This window comes from Zootoca vivipara, chromosome 2 (genome assembly GCF_965207765.1).
Source record: "Zootoca vivipara chromosome 2, rZooViv2.hap1.1, whole genome shotgun sequence".
In the NCBI taxonomy this organism is placed as follows: Eukaryota; Metazoa; Chordata; class Lepidosauria; order Squamata; family Lacertidae; genus Zootoca; species Zootoca vivipara.
In genome coordinates this window covers 44,981,309-45,004,663 of record NC_142584.1, presented here as the reverse complement: position 1 = coordinate 45,004,663, position 23,355 = coordinate 44,981,309, and the positions used below count along the sequence as shown (strand labels likewise).

The following is a 23,355-nucleotide window of genomic DNA, read 5'->3' as shown; positions in this document are numbered from 1 at the left end:
ACATCCTTTTATATATTTGAACATGGTTATCATATCACCCCTTAACCTTCTCTTCTCCAGGCTAAACATACCCAGCTCCCTAAGCCGTTCCTCATAAGGCATCATTTCCAGGCCTTTGACCATTTTGGTTGCCCTCTTCTGGACACGTTCCAGCTTATCAGTATCCTTCTTGAACTGTGGTGCCCAGAACTGGACACAGTACTCCAGGTGAGGTCTGACCAGAGCAGAATACAGTGGTACTATTACTTCCCTTGATCTAGATGCTATACTCCTATTGATGCAGCCCAGAATTGCATTGGCTTTTTTAGCTGCTGCATCACACTGCTGACTCATGTCAAGTTTGTGGTCTACCAAGACTCCTAGATCCTTTTCACATGTACTGCTCTCAAGCCAGGTGTCTCCCATCCTGTATTTGTGCCTTTCATTTTTTTTGCCCAAGTGTAGTACTTTACATTTCTCCTTGTTAAAATTCATCTTGTTTGCTTTGGCCCAGTTGTCTAATCTGATAAGGTCATTCTGAAGTGTGATCCTGTCCTCTGGGGTGTTAGCCACCCCTCCCAATTTGGTGTCATCTGCAAACTTGCTCAGGATGCCCTCAAGCCCATCATCCAAGTCATTGATAAAGATGTTGAACAAGACTGGGCCCAAGACAGAACCCTGTGGCACCCCACTAGTCACTACTCTCCAGGATGAGGAGGAGCCATTGATGAGCACCCTTTGGGTTCGGTCAGTAAGCCAGTTACAAATCCACTGAATGGTAGCATTGTCTAGCCCACATTTTACCAGCTTCTTTACAAGAATATCATGGGGCACCTTGTCAAAGGCCTTGCTGAAATCAAGATAGGCTACATCCACAGCGTTCCCTTCATCTACCAGGCTTGTAATTCTGTCAAAAAATGAAATCAGATTAGTCTGACATGACTTATTTTTCAGGAACCCATGCTGACTTTTAGTGATCACAGAGTTTCTTTCTAGGTGCTCACAGACTGTTTGCTTAATGATCTGCTCTAGAATCTTTCCTGGTATTGATGTCAGGCTGACTGGGCGGTAATTGTTTGGGTCCTCTCTTTTCCCCTTTTTGAAAATAGGGACAACATTTGCCCTCCTCCAGTCTGCTGGAACTTCGCCTGTTCTCCAGGAATTTTCAAAGATTATTGCCAGTGGTTCTGAAATCACCTCTGCCAGTTCTTTTAATACTCTTGGATGTAGTTCATCTGGCCCTGGAGACTTGAATACATCTAAACTAGCCAAGTATTCTTGTACTACCTCCTTACTTATTCTGGGCTGTGTTTCCCCTGCTGAATCATCTGCTCCATATTCTTCAGGTTGGGCGTTGTTTTCTTTCTTGGAGAAGACTGAGGCAAAGAAGGCATTGAGGAGTTCTGCCCTTTCTCTGTCCCCTGTTTGCATTTCACCATCTTCTCCTCTGAGTGACCCCACTGTTTCCTTGTTTTTCCTTTTGCTACGGACATACCCATAAAAGCCCTTTTTGTTGCTTTTAACCTCTCTAGCGAGCCTGAGTTCATTCTGTGCTTTAGCTTTTCTGACTTTGTCTCTACACGTGCTGGCTATATGTTTGAATTCCTCTCTGGAGATACTCAACAGGCCTGTGTTAGAAAGAAGATGGGGATGGAAGTGTGAGACTATGAGTGTTAGCAATTATGATGTTGTGGAGACAGCTCTTCATGTTTTCAATAAAGAGAGTAAGAGTAAGCCTGGGAATCAGCTTAACTTCAGTGGTGACTAAAGCCCCAGAAGCAATTGTAACAAAGGAATGAGAAAATACAGAAATGTGTGAAACCATCACCTGCTTTCTGTGAGCCTTTTAAGTGCACACAAGTAGAATGCACATTAATTTACAAATCTGTTGTTTATAAAATGTTAGACACTGGCATATACCATGGAGTAAACAGGGCAATTCAAGCTAAAGAAAAGGAAAGTAACTGTTTCTGTATTTCTGAGAACTAATAGCTGTTTCTTGCACAGCTTCATTGTTTCACTATTATCTGTTAATACAACAGCAGACAAAGTGCAGCTGTGGTCCTCAGCATATTCGGCATTTCTTGTCTGAGCATAATCCCTCAGGTAATGAAAAACCCATTTCTATTTCCACATCCTCACTACTCTTCATAGTGAAGGCCCTTGCAGCCTGTTTCCCATTTATTGAAGCTTATTCCTCATCCAAGCTGTCTGGTTAGTATTAAAGAATTAGCTTTTAAAATGCTGCTTTGCCAATATTTATTTTAGGATTTTTCCGATAAATTCCTGAGATTTAAAACTATCAAGAACCCAAATATTCTAAACCCAAATCTCTGATCCACATCAGAGAACTCTAGTGACTTTTAAATACCATTTAGGTTTGTAAAGAAATGGATTACGTATACCATATTTTTAAATCAAGAGTTAACAAGATTAGGCTCAAAAATTGAAGCTACTATATACTCATGTTAGAGTAAGAATAATCTTCAAGGTCTGAATATTTACAACAGGCAGGTCCACAAAGGGCCATCTGCCTTTATAACATTCTGAACACTGTTGGAAATGGTTTTGTGCCGATTCCTTTAATCATATAATAATAGTTACTATACAAAGAAACTGAGTGCAACAGTACATAATTGTTGCCTTGAACATTCTTAAAGGTTGCGGTTTTATAACTCTTTTAAGATCCTTTTTCTGTTTTCTTCCTCTTTTGTGCATTCCCCCCCCCCCCAGGCTTCCCATAGTCTGGACCTCTGAAGTATGTCTCCAATATCTTCGTTCCTGCCTTCTGCTTGTTCTTATATTTTCCACATTCCGATCTTAACGCTTTAAAGTTCTCCGTCCCTGGCTATGCGATTCTCAATCATGTCAGAAATCATATACCCTTTCATCCATCGAATACAGCTTTATTTGTGTGTGTGTGTGTGTGTGTGTGTGTGTGTTTAACATTCTATTTGTCAGTGCAGCTTTTCCTGACTTCATTCCAATCTTCCAATCCGAGCTGTTGTCCAAGTCTATCGTTTGAAGTTTAATGACACAGCAACTCCCAAGTTGTTAAATTATTCCAATCCGGGCTGTTGTCCAAGCCTATCTTTTGAAATTTAATGACGCAGTAACTTCCACGTTGTTAAGTTGTTACTGATTTCCCGTTGTAATTGTTGAGCATACTGTTTGCAGTAACGGTAAAGGTAAAGGGACCCCTGACCATTAGGTCCAGTCGTGACCGACTCTGGGGTTGCGGCGCTCATCTCGTGTTATTGGCTGAGGAAGCCAGCATACAGCTTCCAGGTCATGTGGCCAGCATGACTAAGCCGCTTCTGGTGAACCAGAGCAGCACACAGAAACGCCGTTTACCTTCCCGCTTGGGGTGGTACCTATTTATCTATTTGCACTTTGATGTGCTTTCGAACAGCTAGCAACAGAATCCATCACAGGGATTCGAACCGCTGACCTTCTAATCAGCAAGCCCTGCGTCCCATCACTGTAAATGAACTGTATTCCACAGATATAAGTCATTTGGTGATCAATCAGCTTTCCTGGAGAAAATTCCAAAATTCCCCCCTCCCCTGGGCTCTAGAAGGGGGGTTGTTAGAAATCCATTTAGCCTTCTCTCTTGCTCATAATGAAGAAATTCTGCAAAAAGATGCACTGTATGCTATCCCAAATTGTTGTCTCAAGTCATTATAAAGTCAGCTAGCAAGTATTTCCACTTCCCTCGAAAAAGCGAGGCATTCTCATTTTTCCATGGTGTGTCATATTAACAAGCACCATCTTGTTTCTTCTTTTATCTTTAGCAAGTCTTTCAAGTCTAAGTAAAGCTGCACAATTGAATACTTAATTATAATGAGACTTGGCATAAAAAAACAACTGTAAGTATTGAGAGAGAGAAAAAGAATGTACCAATCACCTCCGTAATCTAAACACCATGATGAGAATCTCTTTGAAGTCTGAGCTTAAACACCAGGGAGTGTGCAGTTTTTTCTCAGTCTTCTTCGGTCCAGACTATGTCTGTTTATTGCCCAAATCTAATTATTTTATCAAACAGATATTTCCGGCATTGAGAGTGCCTTCGGAGAGTGCCAGGGGTGCATAGCTGCCAAGTTTTCCCTTTTCTCGCGAGGAAGCCTATTCAGCATAAGGGAAAATCCCTTTAAAAAAGGGATAACTTGGCAGCTATGCAGGGGTGTCATGCTCCTGGACCCAGTGTCCTGCCACTTGCATCTTGATGCAAGCCGACAGTCTCGGACTGGGGAGTCTGCCTTGGCTAATTACCCTGATATCAACCCTGAATTACCGGCATGGCTGAGGTCCGATCGTGTGGGAGTCAGCCATTTCTCACCGCCGTAAACATAAAGCCCCGATTGTAAAAGTTCTTATTTTAAAAATTTTTTTTAGCATGTTTTAGAGTGAGGTTAGCTAAAATAATAAAATGAATAAACAAAAATTAATAAACTTTGAATTAGGGGAATCAGAAGAGCACAACTGATTTATAGAAAGTCAGAACATTAAGAAATGTAGCATTTCATAAAAGATACTGGAGGCTTTTAGTTTCCATAGAAATATCTTGAAGTGCACATACTCAAGACCAAATAGTTTACTTGACATATAACATCTGTGAGGAGCATCTTTTTTCTTCTCCCCTTGTAGTAAACATAAAGACCAAACATTTCAAAAAGCCACTTGCTGTAGTTTCCTTCAAGGTTATAAACAATATGTTTCCACTTCAAGTTATATTTAAAGCATAATGTTTTAGCTTATGTCCATGCCAGCGCCTAACTACTTCCTACAACAGAACACATTAGTGCTCAAGTACAGTACCTATATTAGCAACGGGCCAATTGACCTTTCAGAAAGTCTCTTCTAATCCAAATCAACTTGAGCAAAGCAAATAAATATCAAGTAAATAGAGTATGTGTACCCAGCAGGCAAATGGAAACCTATCTCACCATATTCTGCTGGGGGGGGGGGATGATAGTAAGTCAATAAGTTTCTACTTCCTGTAAGTTTCTTAGAAAATGCCTACTGGAAACCAGAGATCTTGGTAAAGATGAATTATCATAGTACAAGAAAACATTATACCCAGATAAAAGCACTCAAGAAGAAGGCAGAGCAGGGCAAGTGAGTTGTGGAGTCTTGAGAAACAGCTGAGAGGCGCAGCGCGGCGGCCCCAGGCTTGTGCTCCCCGCGCGCCTCCAGAGTTTCGCACGGGGAGCGGGAGCCTGAGGCCTCCTCCTCCGTGCCTCTCAGTTTTTGAGCGGCTTCAGGCCACTCTCCGGAGGCGCGCAGGGAGCACGAGCCTGGGGCTGCCTCCTCCGCGCCTCTCAGCTCGCCGTGCGCCCCTCCTGCCCGCCTCACTCACGGGGGGGCGCAAGAGGGATCTTGGCACCAGGGCGCCAGATATAGTTAAGACGGCCCTGCCTCAGACAACACTCCCTCCGGGTTTTTTTTTGCCAAGGATGGGAAGGCAATTGTTTTGGACAGGCCTTTAATAAGCTGTTGGATTCAGGGGAGAACAGAGACCAAAGCCACAATTATGGCAGTCAGAGAGAGAAAAAGACAGGGCACTTACAGAGTTCATAGTTGTGTAGAAGGTGGAATTTCACTGAGTGTAGCTTCTCATGCAATCTATGTTTGTTGAAGCTCCTTCTTAAAGGTGCAGGAGTCTGGGCAAGCTAATGCTCCCTCTCTCTGTGTGAGGGAGGGTCTGGAAGATGAATCCTCATATTACCGTTGTCCAAGTGGGAGTGTCAGGCCCAGAACTATTGTTAGGCAGAGTGAGGCTGCCACATCAGGAAACAGATACTGAGGGGTTGGTTGTATGGTGTTGGGGAGCTGGTGTATGGCATGTAACTTGCTTTTCAACACCTAAGTGAGCCTCCTGCCTTTAGGTGTGGTAAAGGATCTCTGTCCCACACCCAGTTTCATACAAATATTGAATTGCCATTTTAGATGGCTTTGGCACGTAGAATTGTAAGGGGCAATCTTGTCTTTTTCTCCAGGCAGCAAAATGCCAGTCCCTTTAGTTCCAAGCACTCTACTATAAATGGATATTCCTATCCCTGTAGATTCAATTACATTTAGTAATATTTTCACTTTCCAATATATTTATGTCACCAAAATCAGCTTAGATTCAGCAACAATGCAATAAAACGAATGGGGGGGGGACCCCCTATAGAAATTAATTCTGAATAATCAGGATGTGAAGTTAATTCCAGCGAACAGGTGTTGTTTTTACTAGCATTATTGTTTAGGTAAAGACAGAATTTACTGAAGAGATATTTATTCACTTCATCATATAAAATTGTGCCTAAAGTTTCATAGAATTCTATATTTCCTGTCACTTCCATTCCCACATTCCACCACACAATGCAGTGCTGCAGCATTTTTATTACCCTTTCTAATTATTATTTTCACACTCTTTATTTCATACCTACTTTTTACACTTTGTTTGCTTTCTCATCATTTTCTCACTTACCTCCCTGCTCTTTTGTGTTTCCTTCCTCAGGGTTTGAGGGCTTTTATTGTATTACTGAGACGGTATCTTAACTGTCGCTTTAATCCATATGCAGCACAATAATGCTGTAAAACTTAAAGAATGTGATTTATTCTGAAGAAGTGTAATACTATGCATGTTCTGACTTTTAAAATCCAACTTAAAATAGAACACATTCTGCTCTGCTTAGAAAAATATAGTTAAACCCACAGCTAACATGGGAAGTACTCACTGTTGTTGGTAAATTTCTCATTTGCACTTTGTTTATGCTTTGAAGTTAGTATACATTAACCTCTCAGGTAAATTTTAAATGCTATAATATACGGATAGAATAGCTTCATAATGCCTTGACTTTTGTAATTCAAGTCCAGCCTTGAAGGTTCTAAGAAAAAATGTCTTCAGAAGCATAAAGAAGTACTATGGATGCAGAGTGAATTAAGTGGAGAGAGATAAGGCTTAAAATCCTTTGTTACACATAGACACAAACAGATGTACACAGATGTCCAGAGGAATATGGGGGGAAATGATGATAATGACAATCCAAAAAATTTTCCTAGGCACCTTAACACTGCAAAATAAAAGGTGTGAGTTAACCTTCCCTTAGTGTCAGGTGTGGGGGGCAGGGAGTCCAGGTTAGATTGGACAGAGGTGTCCCTCCACCCAGCCTTGCTGGTCTCCATCAGCATCACTCCGCCAGCATAGAGATCCCCGTTCCACTTCCTAAACATGTGAATGGGGTAAAGTGCTACTGGCAGGTTTCCCGCTGGTGGCAGCCAATGGAAACATTAAAAAATGTAGCTTCCCAAGGGTGGAAGGGGCTAAGCCAACTCAGGATCCAATACAGCTGGCTCCACTGCCATCACTTGACAACACGAGGCCCAGTTTGTGTTCAATTGCTGTGATCTACCTGCCCCACCTTTCACTCCAACTTGTGTGCCAGTAGGGCTGTGGATGGAGTGGTGGCCCTGTTATTCTGTTAAGCTCCTCTGGGCAGCACCTGGGATCTGGATTGTGTTCTTCCTCATTCTTCTTCTGCTAGTGGCAGTGAAATGCAAGCTTTTTTGTCAGGAATAAGGAAACATTTTCCCAACTGAGAATGAGTAACTTGAGATTTCAATCTCCCTGGAATTTCCCTTATTATGCAAAACCGGGTGTTCACAATCAATTTCAACGTGGACCTATTTTAATGTAATGCCACAGTCCTGTGGTGGGATCTTGTAACATGTTTTTACCTCTTCAAAGCAGCTGTGGGTGAGTTTTGATTTTAACAGTAGTAGTGTAAACACAACAATATCTGATTATGAAGCTGCTATTATAGCCACTTGGGGTGGAAGAAAGACCCTGGGTAACTGTTGTTCCAGTCGTCAGAGGAGGGAGTGATGCAGATTGGGGAAATACACGTGGAAAGTTTTTTTTTATTAAAAAAAAAAAACTTTCCAAATGCCGTTTCTCAAATAATCCAGATGATCCAGTTGTATATCTTCTACATCATATCTGCCTAAGCTCTCAGTTTTAATGTATTATTTATTTATTTATTTATTTATACCCCGCCCATCTGGCTGGGTTTCCCCCACCACTCTGGGCGGCTTCCAACAAAGATTAAAATACATTAAAATATCACAGAATAAAAACTTCCCTAAACAGGGCTGCCTTTAGGTGTTTTCTAAGTGTCAGGTAGTATCTCCTTGACCTCTGATGGGAGGGCGTTCCACAGGGCGGGCGCCACTACCGAAAAGGCCCTCTGCCTGGTTCCCTGTAGCTTTGCTTCTTGCAGTGAGGGAACCACCAGAAGGCCCTCGTCGCTGGATCTCAGTGTCCGAGCTAAATGGACCGAGGCCGTTTAGGGCTTTAAAGGTCAGCACCAACACTTTGAACTGTGCTCAGAAACATACTGGGAGCCAATGTAGGTCTCTTAGGACCGGTGTTATGTGGTCTCGGCGGCCACTCCAGTCACCAGTCTAGCTGCCGCATTCTGGATTAATTGCAGTTTCCGGGTCACCTTCAAAGGTAGCCCCACATAGAGCGCATTGCAGTAGTCCAAGCAGGAGATAACTAGAGCATGCACCACTCTGGTGAGACAGTCTGCGGGCAGGTAGGGCCTCAGCCTGTGTACCAGATGGAGCTGATAGACAGCCGCCCTGGACACAGAATTAACCTGTGGCTCCATGGACAGCTGTGAGTCCAAAATGACTCCCAGGCTGCGCACCTGGTCCTTCAGGGGCACAGTGACCCCATTCAGGACCAGGGAGTCCCCCACCCCCGCCCACCCCCTGTTCCCCAAAAACAGTACTTCTGTCTTGTCAGGATTCAACCTCAATCTGTTACCCGCCATCCATCTTCCAACCACCTTCAGGCACTCACACAAGACCTTCACCACCTTCACTGGTTCTGATTTAAAAGAGAGATAGAGTTGGGTGTCATCCGCATACTGATGAACACCCAGCCCAAACCCCCTGATGATCTCTCCCAGCAGCTTCATATAGATGTGAAAAAGCATGGGGGAGAGGACGGAACCCTGAGGCACCCCACAAGTGAGAGCCCAGGGGTCTGAACACTCATCCCCCACCACCACTTTCTGAACCTGGCCCAGGAGGAAGGAGCGGAACCACTGTATCTCAGTCCCCCCAGCTCCCAACCCCTCTGGACGGTCCAGAAGGATGTTATGGTCGATTGTATCAAAGGCCGCTGAGAGATCCAGCAGAACTAGGAAACAGCTCTCACCTTTGTCCCTAGCTCGCCAGAGATCATCAACCAGCGCGACCAAGGCAGTTTCAGTCCCATGATGAGGCCTGAATCCCGATTGGAAGGGATCCAAATGGTCCGCATCCTCCAGGTTGTTCAGCAACCACTTGCTCAATCACCTTGCCCAAGAATGGTAGATTTGAGACTGGGCAAGGTGATTGAGCGAGTGGTTGTACCAAATTAATGTACCAAAATATAACCTGTTATAATGAAAAAGAAAGCCTTAATCTATTCAAAAATTCAATATGCTAAACCAGAGAAATGACTGCATTTCCCATTTAGGGAGCAAATTATGAGTTGGTTAACAGCCCAACAACCCTTCTTTCAGAGAGCAGGAACTTTTAAAAACCTGTGTTTCGGAAGTCTGGGTCTGGGAATGTGGAACTCAAACTCAGGGGGCCATGCACGACAAACCAAGTACATTAACAATACTTACACAGTCAAATCACATACAACACTGGATTCATTGCATCCAATTGCAAATTAATCATCAAGTCAAACACTAGTGTCCTGTAGTAATGCTCTATTCTGCAGCCCACTGTGCAACCCCCATGGGAAAGAAATGAGAAATTTTGAGGGCTATTGAACACTGACCTTTCAGAGTGAATTGTCACACAAGTTATTTAACACTGATATTTCTGGTAGGAGTGGACTTCAAGCTCACTCTTCCTGCCGAGTAATGGCCTAGTATCAGTATGCAAGGCTATGATATGATGCAGACAAATCTTATCAAAGGGCCAGCCAATGCAGGCAAAAACATCCTTTGAAGAGACGATCCCTAAAATGGCCCAGGAGGGAACTAGAAAGCAGCTTACAGTCCTGAAACCAATTGTAAAACTTTTATGCCACCTATAGAGAATTGTATTCCCTGGAAACCAGTGTGTGTCATGTCACTTTAGAATACCAACTGTACCATAATTAAAGTATGTTCTTAATTTTTTAAAAAAAAACACCACAAATTATCATTATTATTAATTGAATGCATTTGTTGCTTTCCACAAAAAAGTCTGAATACAAGATTAAACTAATAATTTATGGAATCTTGCTCATTCACTTGTGCTGCATTTGCTATCAGTTCTAGCAATTTGGTCCTGCCCTTTTGTGAAGTAGGGATTTGGAGTCTTGGATAAAGAAGTGTTTGCAAAGGAAGAGCTCCTCCAAATCCTGAATAAATTCCCCAGGGCACTGAAGTAAGAATGAAACCCAACCTACATATATTTCCCACTGTTTTATTAAATCAACTTGCAAAAAAACAGTACAGTAGGAAAACAGAGGCTTCCCCTGACTGTAGTGAAAGTTTTCATTAACTTTGGCTGTAAAAAGACATCTAGTGTAATTCTAAGCAAGAAAAAAGCCACAATTGCATCAGAAGTGTAATCAGAATGAGAGGTATTATGAAGTACTTACTAAGACAATAACCCCCTGTGAATAAAGTTTGCAACAAATTTACAGCCAGTGTCCCAAAGTAATGCAGAAGAGGCCACGGGGGAGGAATTCACTCTAATGGATCCAAAGGCGGCATAACAGCAAAATGACGATAGCTAGAATAAAGGCTTCCTGTATGCTAAAATTAATATGTGTGGTACAAAGACATTGGGATGAAATTCTGGATAGGCTAGTTGCTTAGGGCATTCCTTAAAACTTGCAGGTGCTTTCACAAAGGGCTTTAAAAATAATTCTTTAATATTCCAAGCCCCTTTGGTCACATAATAATGATTTGCAACATTCATGCCCATATGTTAATGTTTTTCACTTGCACAGCCCAATTCTAGGCTTATTTTTTTGGAGGGAAGAGTCCCTCTGACTTCAGTGGAGCTTATCTCCAAGTGAGAATGCATAGGATTGCAGTCTTAATTATGCAATTATTGTTTTCCAGTACAGAAAAAACCAGGTGGGCCTATAGGAGGAAATCTTAGTTGCGATTTCTGTACAGAATAGCAAAAGAAGAAGTCACACAGCACTGCAACTACTCAAACTAACCAGCTGCTGATTTCTGGATTACAAATCATAGCAACAAAAGTCACAAGTCCCTCAGACATGTGACTGATTTATTTGTTTTTAAAATATATTTCTATTTTTCACCAAAACAGTCACAGGGCAGCTTACATCGGAACAAAGTAATACAAAGCATAATACATAATAAACCAAAACTTTAAAACAATTCCCATAAATATATAAATGTCACAATTAGCATCAAAACTTATAAAAAAGAACTTAAGCAGCCTCTAAAAGCCTGACAAAATGTGAGTTTTTATATTAATATAAAGCAGGGGCAAAACACTACTCAGTGAGGTGATTCCACAGAAGTGGAGCTACTATCAAAAAGGTTCCCATACAACGTAGCTCATTTAACTGAGGGACCACCAGGACAGCCTCATTCACTTAATGCATGGGTAGGCTGATAAAGGATAAAGTGGTTTCTCATATATTTGTACCCTAGGTCATTAATGGCTTTATATGTCAACATAAGAACCATGAATTGGACCTGGCAACCAATGCAGCTGTTTCAGAATAGAGTTGTATGTGACCAGCCCACTGTTCCCACCAACACCCTGACGATCACATTCTGCACTAGATGCAATTTCCATATCATATTCAAGGGAAACATCATGTTAAGCACATTTCAGGAGTCAATCCAGGATGTCAACACAGCATAGATTATTATAAGTTGCACAGAAGCACTCCAAGCCACTGAGGACACTTTGCCTTCAAATGGCAGTGACAATTCTAGAAGCATCCTGACACTATTTTATGTCAATTGCTTAGAATTTAAATTTCAGATAAACTGCTTAGAGTCATTTGAACTAATACTAAGCCCCAAGGGTTACACAGAAAAGTTTAAAGGGAAGTGTAGAAAGGTGGGATACCCGTTAAGCTGTTGAGCAAACTGGGTACACTTAAACTAGTCATTGGCCCAGCTTGCACATCAGTCATGTGGTTTACCTTGAATGTGCAATTAGTTTATTGTGAACGTGTAGATTGCTTCTGTTTTGTTCCTTCTCTAGTACAAATTAGAGTGACAAACCATTATCTTCAGCATGATGTCTGAACTGGAAATTGTAGTTTGTTTGAGCAAAGGAGACTGCGAGTGGAAGCAAATGACAAAACTTGGCTCCAGACCATGGCTTGTTTGGAGATAATCAAATCACAATTCCTGGTTCAATTCTCACACAGCTAAGCAAAATATTGTGATTTGGTGTGTCCTGTCCCCCCACCCCATCCCCCGCTCGCTCTAGGAGAGAAGTAAAGCAAGAGCAATCTGCTCATCCATAGCAAACCAGTAACCATGGCTTACCATGATGTGCGAACATTTCTGTATCATAGTAGTGGTGAAAATGGAGAGAAATAGCATATTAAGGATATTGCAAGCCAATTTAAAAATATATATTTCAGCACTTCAAGTTTCTGATATAAAATTATTGACTTCAGGGAGCAGAAATGTAAAAGATAAAATAGCATAAAATGTTAGGTGGCAAATATATGAAACGAGAAAACTAAAAACCTTAGTGATTGTGTGTGTGTGTGTGTGAGAGAGAGAGAGAGAGAGAGAGAGAGAAACACAATAGATAGGTAAAAAACAATGTGATGAATAAGGTCATCATTTCAGTCTTGCTAGCACTTTCTCTTTTGTATCCTAACCGAAAGACAGAGCCAAAAAAATCTTAATTTACTCTTTAATTGGCTCACTCACCTTGACCTTCAACTAAATCCAACGGAAGTCATTGTAGTGCCAATGCCAAAGGTGGCAGCCAGCCAAAAGCAAGTTCTTTCCAACCATATAGATGTAGTTATCCACTTTTCAGAGACTGAGATATTCTTTACTGTTTTAGTGTTTGTATAACCTCTCAAACATTTCTAGTTATAAACATGTTCAATGTCATCTCTGGATTGTAATGAATTATAAATCTGAAAACATTCATATATTAACATATCCAACTTGTAATTAATGATACAGGTGGTTTTTTAAAATATAATACACATATATCAAAGTTGTTACTCTAAAACTATGTCATTTGCTTTGGGGTTTATTGCATGTATAATGAAACCTGCAGTTTCTCCCTCAATGCTGTATGACTACTATCTAGCACAAATCGTGTACTGCTACCATGACATCCCTGAGATGTGTAGACATATTTTCTTTTTAAGACATGCTAAAATTTCTGTGGGTGATTACTTCCTAACACCCCTGTTTCAGAAAAAAAAAATACTCAGGGGATGGAAAGAGTTAAAAGAAATGCATGCAAACACTTTTCAATGACAGGAAGCTACATAAGTGTCTTTACAGAGGAGCAGATAATAACTAAATATAGGATATATGTAAATATAGGATATATGAAAACCCTTTTAAAATAACCAAATATCATGCAGGCTTGACCAGTAGGAGAGGCAGCAAGCAACTGTGCCTCATACTGATGTCAGCCCAGTCTGTATGTAACATTTACTAGGACAGTAGTCCTCAAAATTTTCAGACCTAGGACTTACTTTTTCACTCAACCATGGTTTGTGTCACATTTATTATTATTTTTACTATATTTGTTTGATGTTACTGTTGTTGCATCCACCTTAGTCAGGGTCCCCATCCCTAGTTGAAGACCAAAATGCTAGGCAACATCCTGATACATCTTCCATCACTTTTGGTGATATGAGTTAACTGGCCCTACTAGGCATGGTGACCCAGGTGGTGCTGTGGGTTAAACCACTGAGCCTAGGGCTTGCTGATCAGAAGGTCGGCGGTACGAATCCCTGTGACGGGGTGAGCTCCCGTTGCTTGGTCCCAGCTCCTGCCAACCTAGCAGTTCGAAAGCACATCAAAATGCAAGTAGATAAATAGGAACCGCTACAGCGGGAAGGCAAACGGCGTTTCCATGTGCTGCTCTGGTTTGCCAGAAGCGGCTTTGTCATGCTGGCCACATGACCTGGAAGCTATACGCTGGCTCCCTCGGCCAATAATGTGAGATGAGCACGCAACCCCAGAGTCGGTCATGACTGGACCTAATGGTCAGGGGTCCCTTTACCTTTACCAGGCATGGGAATATATTACAGTACTATGAAAACTTAATAGGTGTTAAGATTGTGCTAATTACATTCCTGTTAGAATACTGGATATGGTTGGCCATGTCACAAAGCTGGATTGTAGGAAAGTAGCCAAAAAACAGCAGCTTCTGTGCCAATTGGTGATGGGGTATGTGCTAAAATCCCAAGGTATAGTTATTTACAAGAGAGAAATGATGATTTAACCCCTTTTTATTTACAGATGAAGGTAAGGTCTGAAATAACAATATCATCTGCATTTATAGTCAAAAACTGAGAACTAAATGGATTGTATTCTTCCTATTCTGTGCATACACTAGGGCTGTTATATAAGTGTCTCTTCTTCACCATCTTTTTCTGTCATTTTCCCTTTATTTCCCCAAGTCCAGGTCTATTTCACATGATGGAAGGCAGCAAAATAGTCCCAGCACTCTAAAATTCATCAGTATGAGTCTCAACATATCAATTTTCAAGTAGAACAACTTTAAATACATTGCAGGCTTTTAGCTTCCCTAGAAAATAATACTTCTATTGTTTCCCAAGGAAACCCTAAGTACCCAAAATTACCACGCTTTTAACATACTGACATGTTGATGGCCTGATGCTTTTCCAAGCTCAGAGTCAGATTGACAGAAGTCAGAGTAGTTTAGAGGAACACTTAAAATATGGCATTTTGCATTTGGAAAGAATTACTGCAGCGAAAAAAAATGACAAGGTGACTTTCTAATTCTCGAAGTTTGGCATGGAAGGAGAGAACAAAAAATGAATTTAACTGACAAATGCTTTCATCTCTGATCCAGTTACAAAGAGCAAAGATAGGCCAACAATAGGGTTTGTGGTATATGCTTCATATTACCAGTAACTACTCAGAGCAATGCTGACTGTAATTTTTCTGGGTTTATCACTTGATCCACTGTTTTAGAGGCACGCCTGTTTTAAAAGGACAAAATCCGAATCTCATAGCCTTCACAATGGATTTTGATGTATTTTGGTTTGGGGCTTTCAGAATTATCTGACAAAGTGGTGACAAGTTTTTGTCACAATGTGCCGATGCTTAAAGAAACACAACACAACAACATAATGTACAATATATACGTCACATGATGTTAGAAGGATCACGCAGAGAAACCCCTTAAAGAAAACTTACTGCTGAATTGATACACCCGCTTTCTACCTCATTATGTAAAACTGCCACAAGTCCTAGCCAACTGCATTTGTGCAAATGTAGGGGGGAGCAGAGACAACAGAAATTAACACATGAAAGCTGTTGAAACTGCACAATAAAAACCAGCTCTTTAAAAATAGTTATATCTTCAAAACTTTAATACGTTTCCATCTTCTTTTAAAAACGTTTTTGTCTTGCTTTTAATTTTATCTAAAATGAAAAGCTAGACACATTGCTGTTGCTTTTGTTGTCCAGCATTACTGTTTCAGGGAAAACTGAAAGATGGTACAGAGCCTAATTTTCCAGCCTAAATGCCTCCAGGAAAAAACAAAACATTTCTGTTTAACCTCTTTGGGGGTGCGTAAACATGCATGTGTAATAAATATCATATGGAACATAATACATTCCACATACTTTACCATGCATATTATATTTGTACTTTTGTAGTAACTGACTTTACATGTTACCAATATGAGAATAGAAACAAGGATTTTTAATGAAATACTGAAGGGGTGGCTCTTTTTTTGTTTAATCTCTAGCTAGTGTAGTATGAAATATTCACCAGTTTTTCCTCTCCCTACAATATTCTATTTCTATCTAATATAATAATGACACCTGTAAATTAAATATCAAATTTTGCTAAGGTCACGGCTTAGAAGCATGTTGTGGACAACTTATTTGAAAAGTTAAACTGTACATTGTATATAAATGAATTTATCTGTATCTATAGAAAGCAGAGTTTAAGAAATGCTTAACAGCAATTTAACTCCTGTACTCATCTTACTGGCAGCCAATTGAAATGTTACTCCACCATATGGAGGCTGATAAATGCTTCCCTATGGTGGCACTTCTTCACAGCTGGGGATAACATTTGCAAGCACTTTTAGCACTTAACCTGTGTGTTCTTCCAATCCTGTGTACAGTTTCTCTGCCAGTATAGTTGCAGCGTGGGATGTTCAGCACTGCCATACAAACTACTTATGCCAAACTACTACAAATGCCATTATTCATTCATACTTTTCTCCCTTTTATTTGCCACATATGTATCTTGGGCAAAATTAAAGCTTTTTTGCTTGTATTTCTATACATCGTCTTCAAACTCCCAGCAAAAACACCTCTGTCAAAAGCAGAATGTATAGATATGTGGAGCTTGCAGCATGCACTCTAATTAATGTTTGCATGTTTGATAACCGGAACAGTGGTTTTTATGTAATCAAAGAATGAAGTTTGTAAATTATGTAGGTTTATTAGATTTTAGCAAACTTATGGCTGTCATTAGAATTATGGTGGAGGTGGAAAAGCCCATTGACTGCCAGATTGTCTTGATACAATAGTCTTAACATCCGAGGACACTTAAAAGATCAATACCAGGACCAGCCAATAGTGCAAGGAACAAGCTGATTCAGAAACAAAGACAATACGCAATCTAACAATGCAAGAGTATGGAGCAACTAAATCAGTGCCATAGAACATGACACGGTGGAATAAGAACAAAAGTTAAAGAGGGGCTTTATGTATGTTGACTTTCAAAGTACCAATTATTGTGCAGAGAACAAAACCTGCAAAAAAATGAAATAGTGGCTATACAGTATTCCAATTCACTAGCTATTCTGCCTCCCACCACCACCAGCCTGCCCCATTCAACTCAGGATGTATAAAACTGATAGAATTAGGTCATATAAAGAATCCAACACTTGTTGTGATCTCAAAACAATACAAACTGGGCATGTTTGAGGGTTTTACAGTGAAGTATTTGGTAGCCCAAACTATTTAAAAAGCTTGGTACATATAACAAATTTAAAAAACAACAACCCTGCTATCTAATTAAAATTAGATTAGATTATAAAATCTCCAGTGTCTTTAAGCAATGTGTTTCTCTCCCCCTACCCCCAAATAATTGAAGAAAGAGATTTTGGACGAGGAGCACGGCAGGGTGGAATGAAGCAGTTCCGCACTTCATGTGAGATTCATGTGAGATTTTTGAAATATGGACTTACCTATGAAATAGGCCAGCAGGATGGCGAGCAAGATTGCAGCAGCAATCGCTGATAAAGCAGCACATTTCCAGCTACAGTACTTAGAGGGCTTTTTCAGCTTGAATGCATTTCTAGAAAAAGTATTTCTTGGTAGCAGTCTGGGAGGTGGTGTGTAAACTGTTCCTGAGGTCAAAGGGTATCCAGGGGAAGAACTGCTGAATAGAGGAGTTGTTCCAGAAGATGTCTTGAACAAGAAATGCCTGAAATGCAAACAAATGAATCACAGTTAACAAATACAGGGCAGACGAAAAACTCGGCTGTTTTGGAATAAGAAGTAAAATGTGGCATAGCCATTCAAGTAGGTTGTCATAACTACTCCTTGTGGGAGCAAATTCCATAGTTTAACTATGTGTTGAGTGAAGAAGTACTTTCTTTCGTCTGTCCTGAACCTTCCAACATTCAGCTTCACTGGTTGTAAATGAGTTCTAGTGTTATAAGATAGGGAGAGAAACTAGTCTCTATCCACTTTCTCCATACTACAAACAATTCTATATACTTCTATCATGTCTTCTCTTATTCACATTTTCTCTAAACTATAAAGCCCCAAATGCTGTAACTTTTTCTCATAGGGGAGATTCTCGATTCACTAGAATATCCTGGAATTTCTTTTCTGAACCATTTCTAGCTCTACAATGTCATTTTTGAGGCAAGGCGAAAAGTAGCGTGCACAATTGGTTGTAATGAACAGAGTTCTGCTCAGGCCCATTTAAATTAACAAATATGGCTAGTCTAGATTCATTAATCTGTGCAGAACATAGCTGGATCCAACCCAGTATTCCAGGTGTGGCTGCACCATAGATTTGTATTGTGGCATTATGATATTGGCAGTTTTATTTTCAATTCCTTACCTAATGATTCCTAGCATTGAATTTTTCACAGCTGCTGGATCTTGGGTCGGCATCTTAATCGAGTTATCCACTATAACTCAAATGTTTCATTCCTGGCAGTAACCACAATTCAGACCTCATCAACATATATGTGAAATTAATACTTTTGACCCCAATATGCATCACTCTACACTTACTTACATTGAATTGTATTTGGCATTTTGCTGCTTATTCACCCAGTTTGGAGAGATCTTTTTTGGAACTCTCTGCAATCCCTTTTTCTTTTAACTACTCTGAAATATTTGGTACCAGCAAAAAACCTAGCTACCTCACTGTTCTCCCCTAATTCTAATTTGTCATCCAAATATCCAACCACGTCCCGAGCCAGTCTCCTGCTACTAATGTATTTAAATAATTTTTATTTGTTGATCTTCATGTTCTTAGCAGTGTGCTTCTCAAATTCTCTTCTAGCATTCCTCATTGTCTACGCTACAGAAATAGCAGTACACACAGAGAATTAGATGATAGGAACCGTGGTGACTGTGCAATTTCCACAAACAAAAACACCAAATAGAAGGGCAACCAGAAAACAGAATATTATTGTGCCATTCAGGAAAAAATCCTAACATTATAACAGAAAAAAATAAAACCAACAACAACAACAACAACAATAGAAGTAGTTGTGAGATATAAAGAGAGCTTCATGAATGGCATATTGTAATTTCACCTTAAGAGACCTAAATAAATTTGCATGCAAAGCATACTGAGCGGGATGGACAATTAGGCTGTCCTGGAATAAGACAGTATCCTAAGTTCCTATGAATGAAGGCCACAGTCACTTCATTCTTTTAAATATCCCCACCCTCATTTTAAAAAGCTGTATATAGTCCACATAATTGAGCCTGCATCGCTCTTAAACTTAGCTGACTTTTGCATAATTAATAGCATGTATTCAAGCTAAATACAGTAACAGAACTGCTGATTTGGTTGATATAGGTTTAAGAACATGTATTTATTAATTATTGTGATTAAATTAAATACAGTAACACAGCTGTTGATCTAGGTGATACTGATGTGAAAGAAATACCCTTGATATACTAATTAGAATTGGCACTTAAAAGAAAATGGTTTCACACATGATTTTCAAGCATTACCCAGGGCTTGCTGTCAACATTAGATGCCAGTAAAAGTTGCAGTTATCCTAAAACAGATATTAATTGCCCTGGAGTTTCAACTAGTTACTATTTGATTAAGGTTTGCTTTACTTATCACTATACCGTGGGAGGGCAGAGGAAGTGAGGAAACATCACTTGTAAGATCCATTAGATGATGTGTAGGATCCATAAATGCAATTAGGCTATATAATTTCTTCTTAATGTAGATGCCTCAACCCTATTTTAATGACAGCCCTGCTGTTAGGTGTGGTGACATATCCTGCTTCAGGGACAAAATTTGAGGATACGGTGTGGTCCATTATATCTTGTGTTTTTGTGTGGATTTCCTAGGTTAAATAAAAAACTGTCTCTGTGTTAATTCCACTATTTACCCATCATTCATGGGAATAGGCATACCTGTTGAAGCCACAGCAGATGCAAAGTACATGTTCATATTTTGTGATTGTATTCTTAATATGTTTTAACCTGTTCTGGGAGTCATTTTGGTTGATCACATTACATAGTTCAATTGTACTAGAATTTCTAGGGAAAATAGATTTGAATTGCAGATACCAAAAGCTCTACTGTTTAACATATGAATGTGCACTCTCTCTACATGCATGCATGATACTACATAACTTTTACTCTCATTAGAAGAACATGCAAGGGATACCTTCCACAGAAGGCTATTCACATATAAAATCCCTTAGGGAAAAAACAGGAATTGTGCAGTAATGGTGCTTTGCTCCTTAAGACTAGGAGGTGGTTCACACATTCAACTACAGCTCATCAGTTGTACTAAAATCAAGTATTGTCCACACATGTGGGAACCAGCTAAAGCCTAAAAACAAGGAAGGATCTGAATGTACAAGGAGAAAAAGAAAAGAAAAGAAAAGAAAAAAGGCAAATATTTTCACATTGTTTATGAACATTACCAGTCCTTGGAACAATGATATCTGTTCTTTGTTTCCTGAGCATTGAGATTAATCCATTCCTTTTCTTAAAAAAAAAATCAGTGTCTGTGGCATATGATACTTAGCACTACAGATAGAAAGGTTGGTTATGGAGGATGTCAGATTAGAAGTCATAATGAAAGACAGGAGAGAGGAGAATCTGTGTAATAGCACACTGGAAAAGAATCATAAGCATGAGTCATGTCTAGAAAGTGAGGAGTGCACATGGGGAGCTAGCAGAACTCTTTGTGCTCCTGAAGCTGTAATTTTCTAGGACAGCAGCTTTTTATTTGAGGAAGGGAGATTGGAGTGATATCTTAAGTATCTCACCAAAAATATAGTTAACAGCATATTAATCACACTTCCATCTATAACAGTCTCTCTAGAAATAAGCAGCAACATACAGCCATTTGCAAGTGGGTTAGAAAATAAATATAAGTTTAGAGGAGAATAGTCATAATCAGAACAAAAGGCTAAGGAGCACAACCTTATTGGGATTACACTGAGGGTTAGGAATGGAAACAAAGCTACTATTCTTTTAGAATCGTATTGGCAGACTCTGATTTCAATAAAGATAAAACCTTATAAATACACTCCTATTTCTACCATACTGGTATTGCTTTGCTTCCCCTCGCCAGAAGGAGCTTCATAGCACTGAGCTGATGCACAATTAAAGCCTGATAAAAAATGCTGACTCCTGGGATAACCATGGTGTGCCATTCATGAACCCATCATGTGAAGCGTGCCTCTCCTCTCTCTCTTCCCCACTCTGTCATCCCCCCCCCCCTTACCAACTCCAGGTGGGAGTGGGAAGAAGGCAAATTAGACATCACTGCCAACTTTAGCAGGACTGTCACCAATCCTACAATGCCTCTATCAGCAAATGCCCAGTGGGAGAGATCCCAATGACTTTTTAATTGTGATTTTACCCCTAGTCCTGCACTAGGGGTAGTCAATATGGTGCCCTCCAAATGCTGTTGGACTCCCTGATCCTCAGCCAATGAGCCCAATGAATAGAGATGATGGGAGTAATAGCCCAACAACATTTGTAGAGCACCACATTGGTCACCCCTGTCCTACAATATATTTTAAGAGCTCCCCTTAAGAAGATGACCCGCTACTGGCAATAGATTCCCAACATATATTTACATTATAAAATATATGATCCTAACTCATAATGGTGTATGCTCTTCCTCCAAGGAAAATGTAAGAAAATGTCATGTGTGAAGCAGCTTGAATTCAGTAATTAAAGAATGAAACAGAGGATTAGAATTCTATTTCAAGTGTATGTCTCTAGATAGATAAGCATATGCACAGATAAGCTGTAAGTACAAACATATGGAGAGGCATCTCCTTTGTCCACACAAGCTTATGCCCATGGTCACAGATAGGCACAACTTGCTGTTTCAGTATGTTTGCTGGCCTGCAGCATATAATCAATATTCAAGTAACTGTTCATGGTTTGGTAGCCAAGGAAATGCCATTAGGTAGGGAAACAATGATTTAGAATCAACACACATATATTGTGGCACTTAATACCTACTCAAGCACATTCTGAAGCCTTTCAGGAGCAAACATGTTTCTAGCACAGCTTTATCTAAAATGTGGCATACCAGTCTTCCAACGGTTGATTTTTTTATTTAAAAAATGCTAGTTCCTTAGGCCACAGAGGCAAAGCTTTTTTTAAAAAAATATAAAAAATGCAAGTGTTAAGTCAGACTGTCAAGTGTGGTGCCTTAAGTTCCAGAATAGCTTGTCACTGTGATCTTCGTACTCTTAACACAGACACATTTGGACACGCAGAAACACAGTGCTTGAAAGTTGCCTGACAGGAAAGTAGCATGTTAGACTAAAAGGCAGGTGCCAGTTTTTAGGCAACTCGTTCTGTCAAAACATTAAGCTGAACCTAAAGGGACATATGTATGCTGAGAAAATATCTTAAATCAGGTAGAGGAACAATAGAATAGCTGCTGTAGCATCACATGTCTAAATAAGTGGTAACACCTTGCGGGGAACTAGTTCATTTTCTACAGCTGAGATGCTATTTTCATTGTAACAGGGAAATGCTGACACTTGCACTCCTGGGTCACTTCATAGGTCTATAGGGGAATGGCCTTCACCTAGTCAGAGATCAAAAAGTTTGATTTTGCCTCAAGGAAGGCACATGTACATTGCCACATTGTGGGAGTTGAGAAATCAATGAAGACAGTCACTTGCTTTTCCAATTGATAACACAACATAACACATGCTCGTCTTATTATTATTATATCTATTTATACCTCGCCTTTTTTCACTTTTTTCACTGATATATATATCAGTGCTTTCCAAACTTTTCATGTCGGTGACACACTTTTTAGGCATGCATCATTTCATGACACAATAATTCAGTTTTACTAGCAAACCGGAGGCGCTCTTCAGCAGTGGGATGTGCCTATAAACCACCTGCAGCTGGGGCAACCCCAGCCCCAAGCAGCATTGCGCCTCGTGCCACCATCCCGGATCTGAGCCGTGCAAGGTTGCTCGGGCAGAATGGTGTGGGGACGCAACAGCCATGCAGCCCAATTGCAGGACACATGGTTGCCACATCCCCACACGGCCCTCTCTAAGCAGCCTTGCAAGGCTTGGATCTGGGGAGGGCAGCACGAGAAAGGCGTATGCACGCACCCCTCAATCCCAGCCTGTCAGATCTTTAAATCCACCCCCTGTAGGTGTTTGCTTTTAAATGGTGGTGTTGACCTGCAGGAATCAAGGCCGCTGGAGCTGGCATTGGGGTTCAGCACAGATCACCTGCCTATTTGCTGTGCACAGAAATGTGTGCAGGGCAGGGCTGTGATGCTGAATAAATGGGCTCTCCTGAATAAACAGACTCTCTGGGCAGGGGCGCCTGTACACCCCTGGCACTGCCCCCTCCTCGTGCGCCAGAACCCACCCAGCACGCACAGACCTGTGACAGGGGTAGCCACAGCCAAAGGAGG

General features: G+C 40.5%; 1 protein-coding gene across 14 annotated transcripts in view; it reads right to left on the bottom strand.

Annotated features, from left to right (window-relative positions):
• Positions 1-23,355, bottom strand: part of LOC118080205 (teneurin-2) — a 475,640-nt gene that overhangs the window by 188,007 nt on the left and 264,278 nt on the right. For all 14 annotated transcript variants that reach the window (XM_088661757.1, XM_088661752.1, XM_088661761.1 and 11 more), the window contains one exon: positions 17,408-17,646. In XM_088661757.1, coding sequence (XP_088517883.1) covers positions 17,408-17,646 — 239 coding nt within the window. The remainder of the gene's footprint in view (positions 1-17,407; positions 17,647-23,355) is intronic.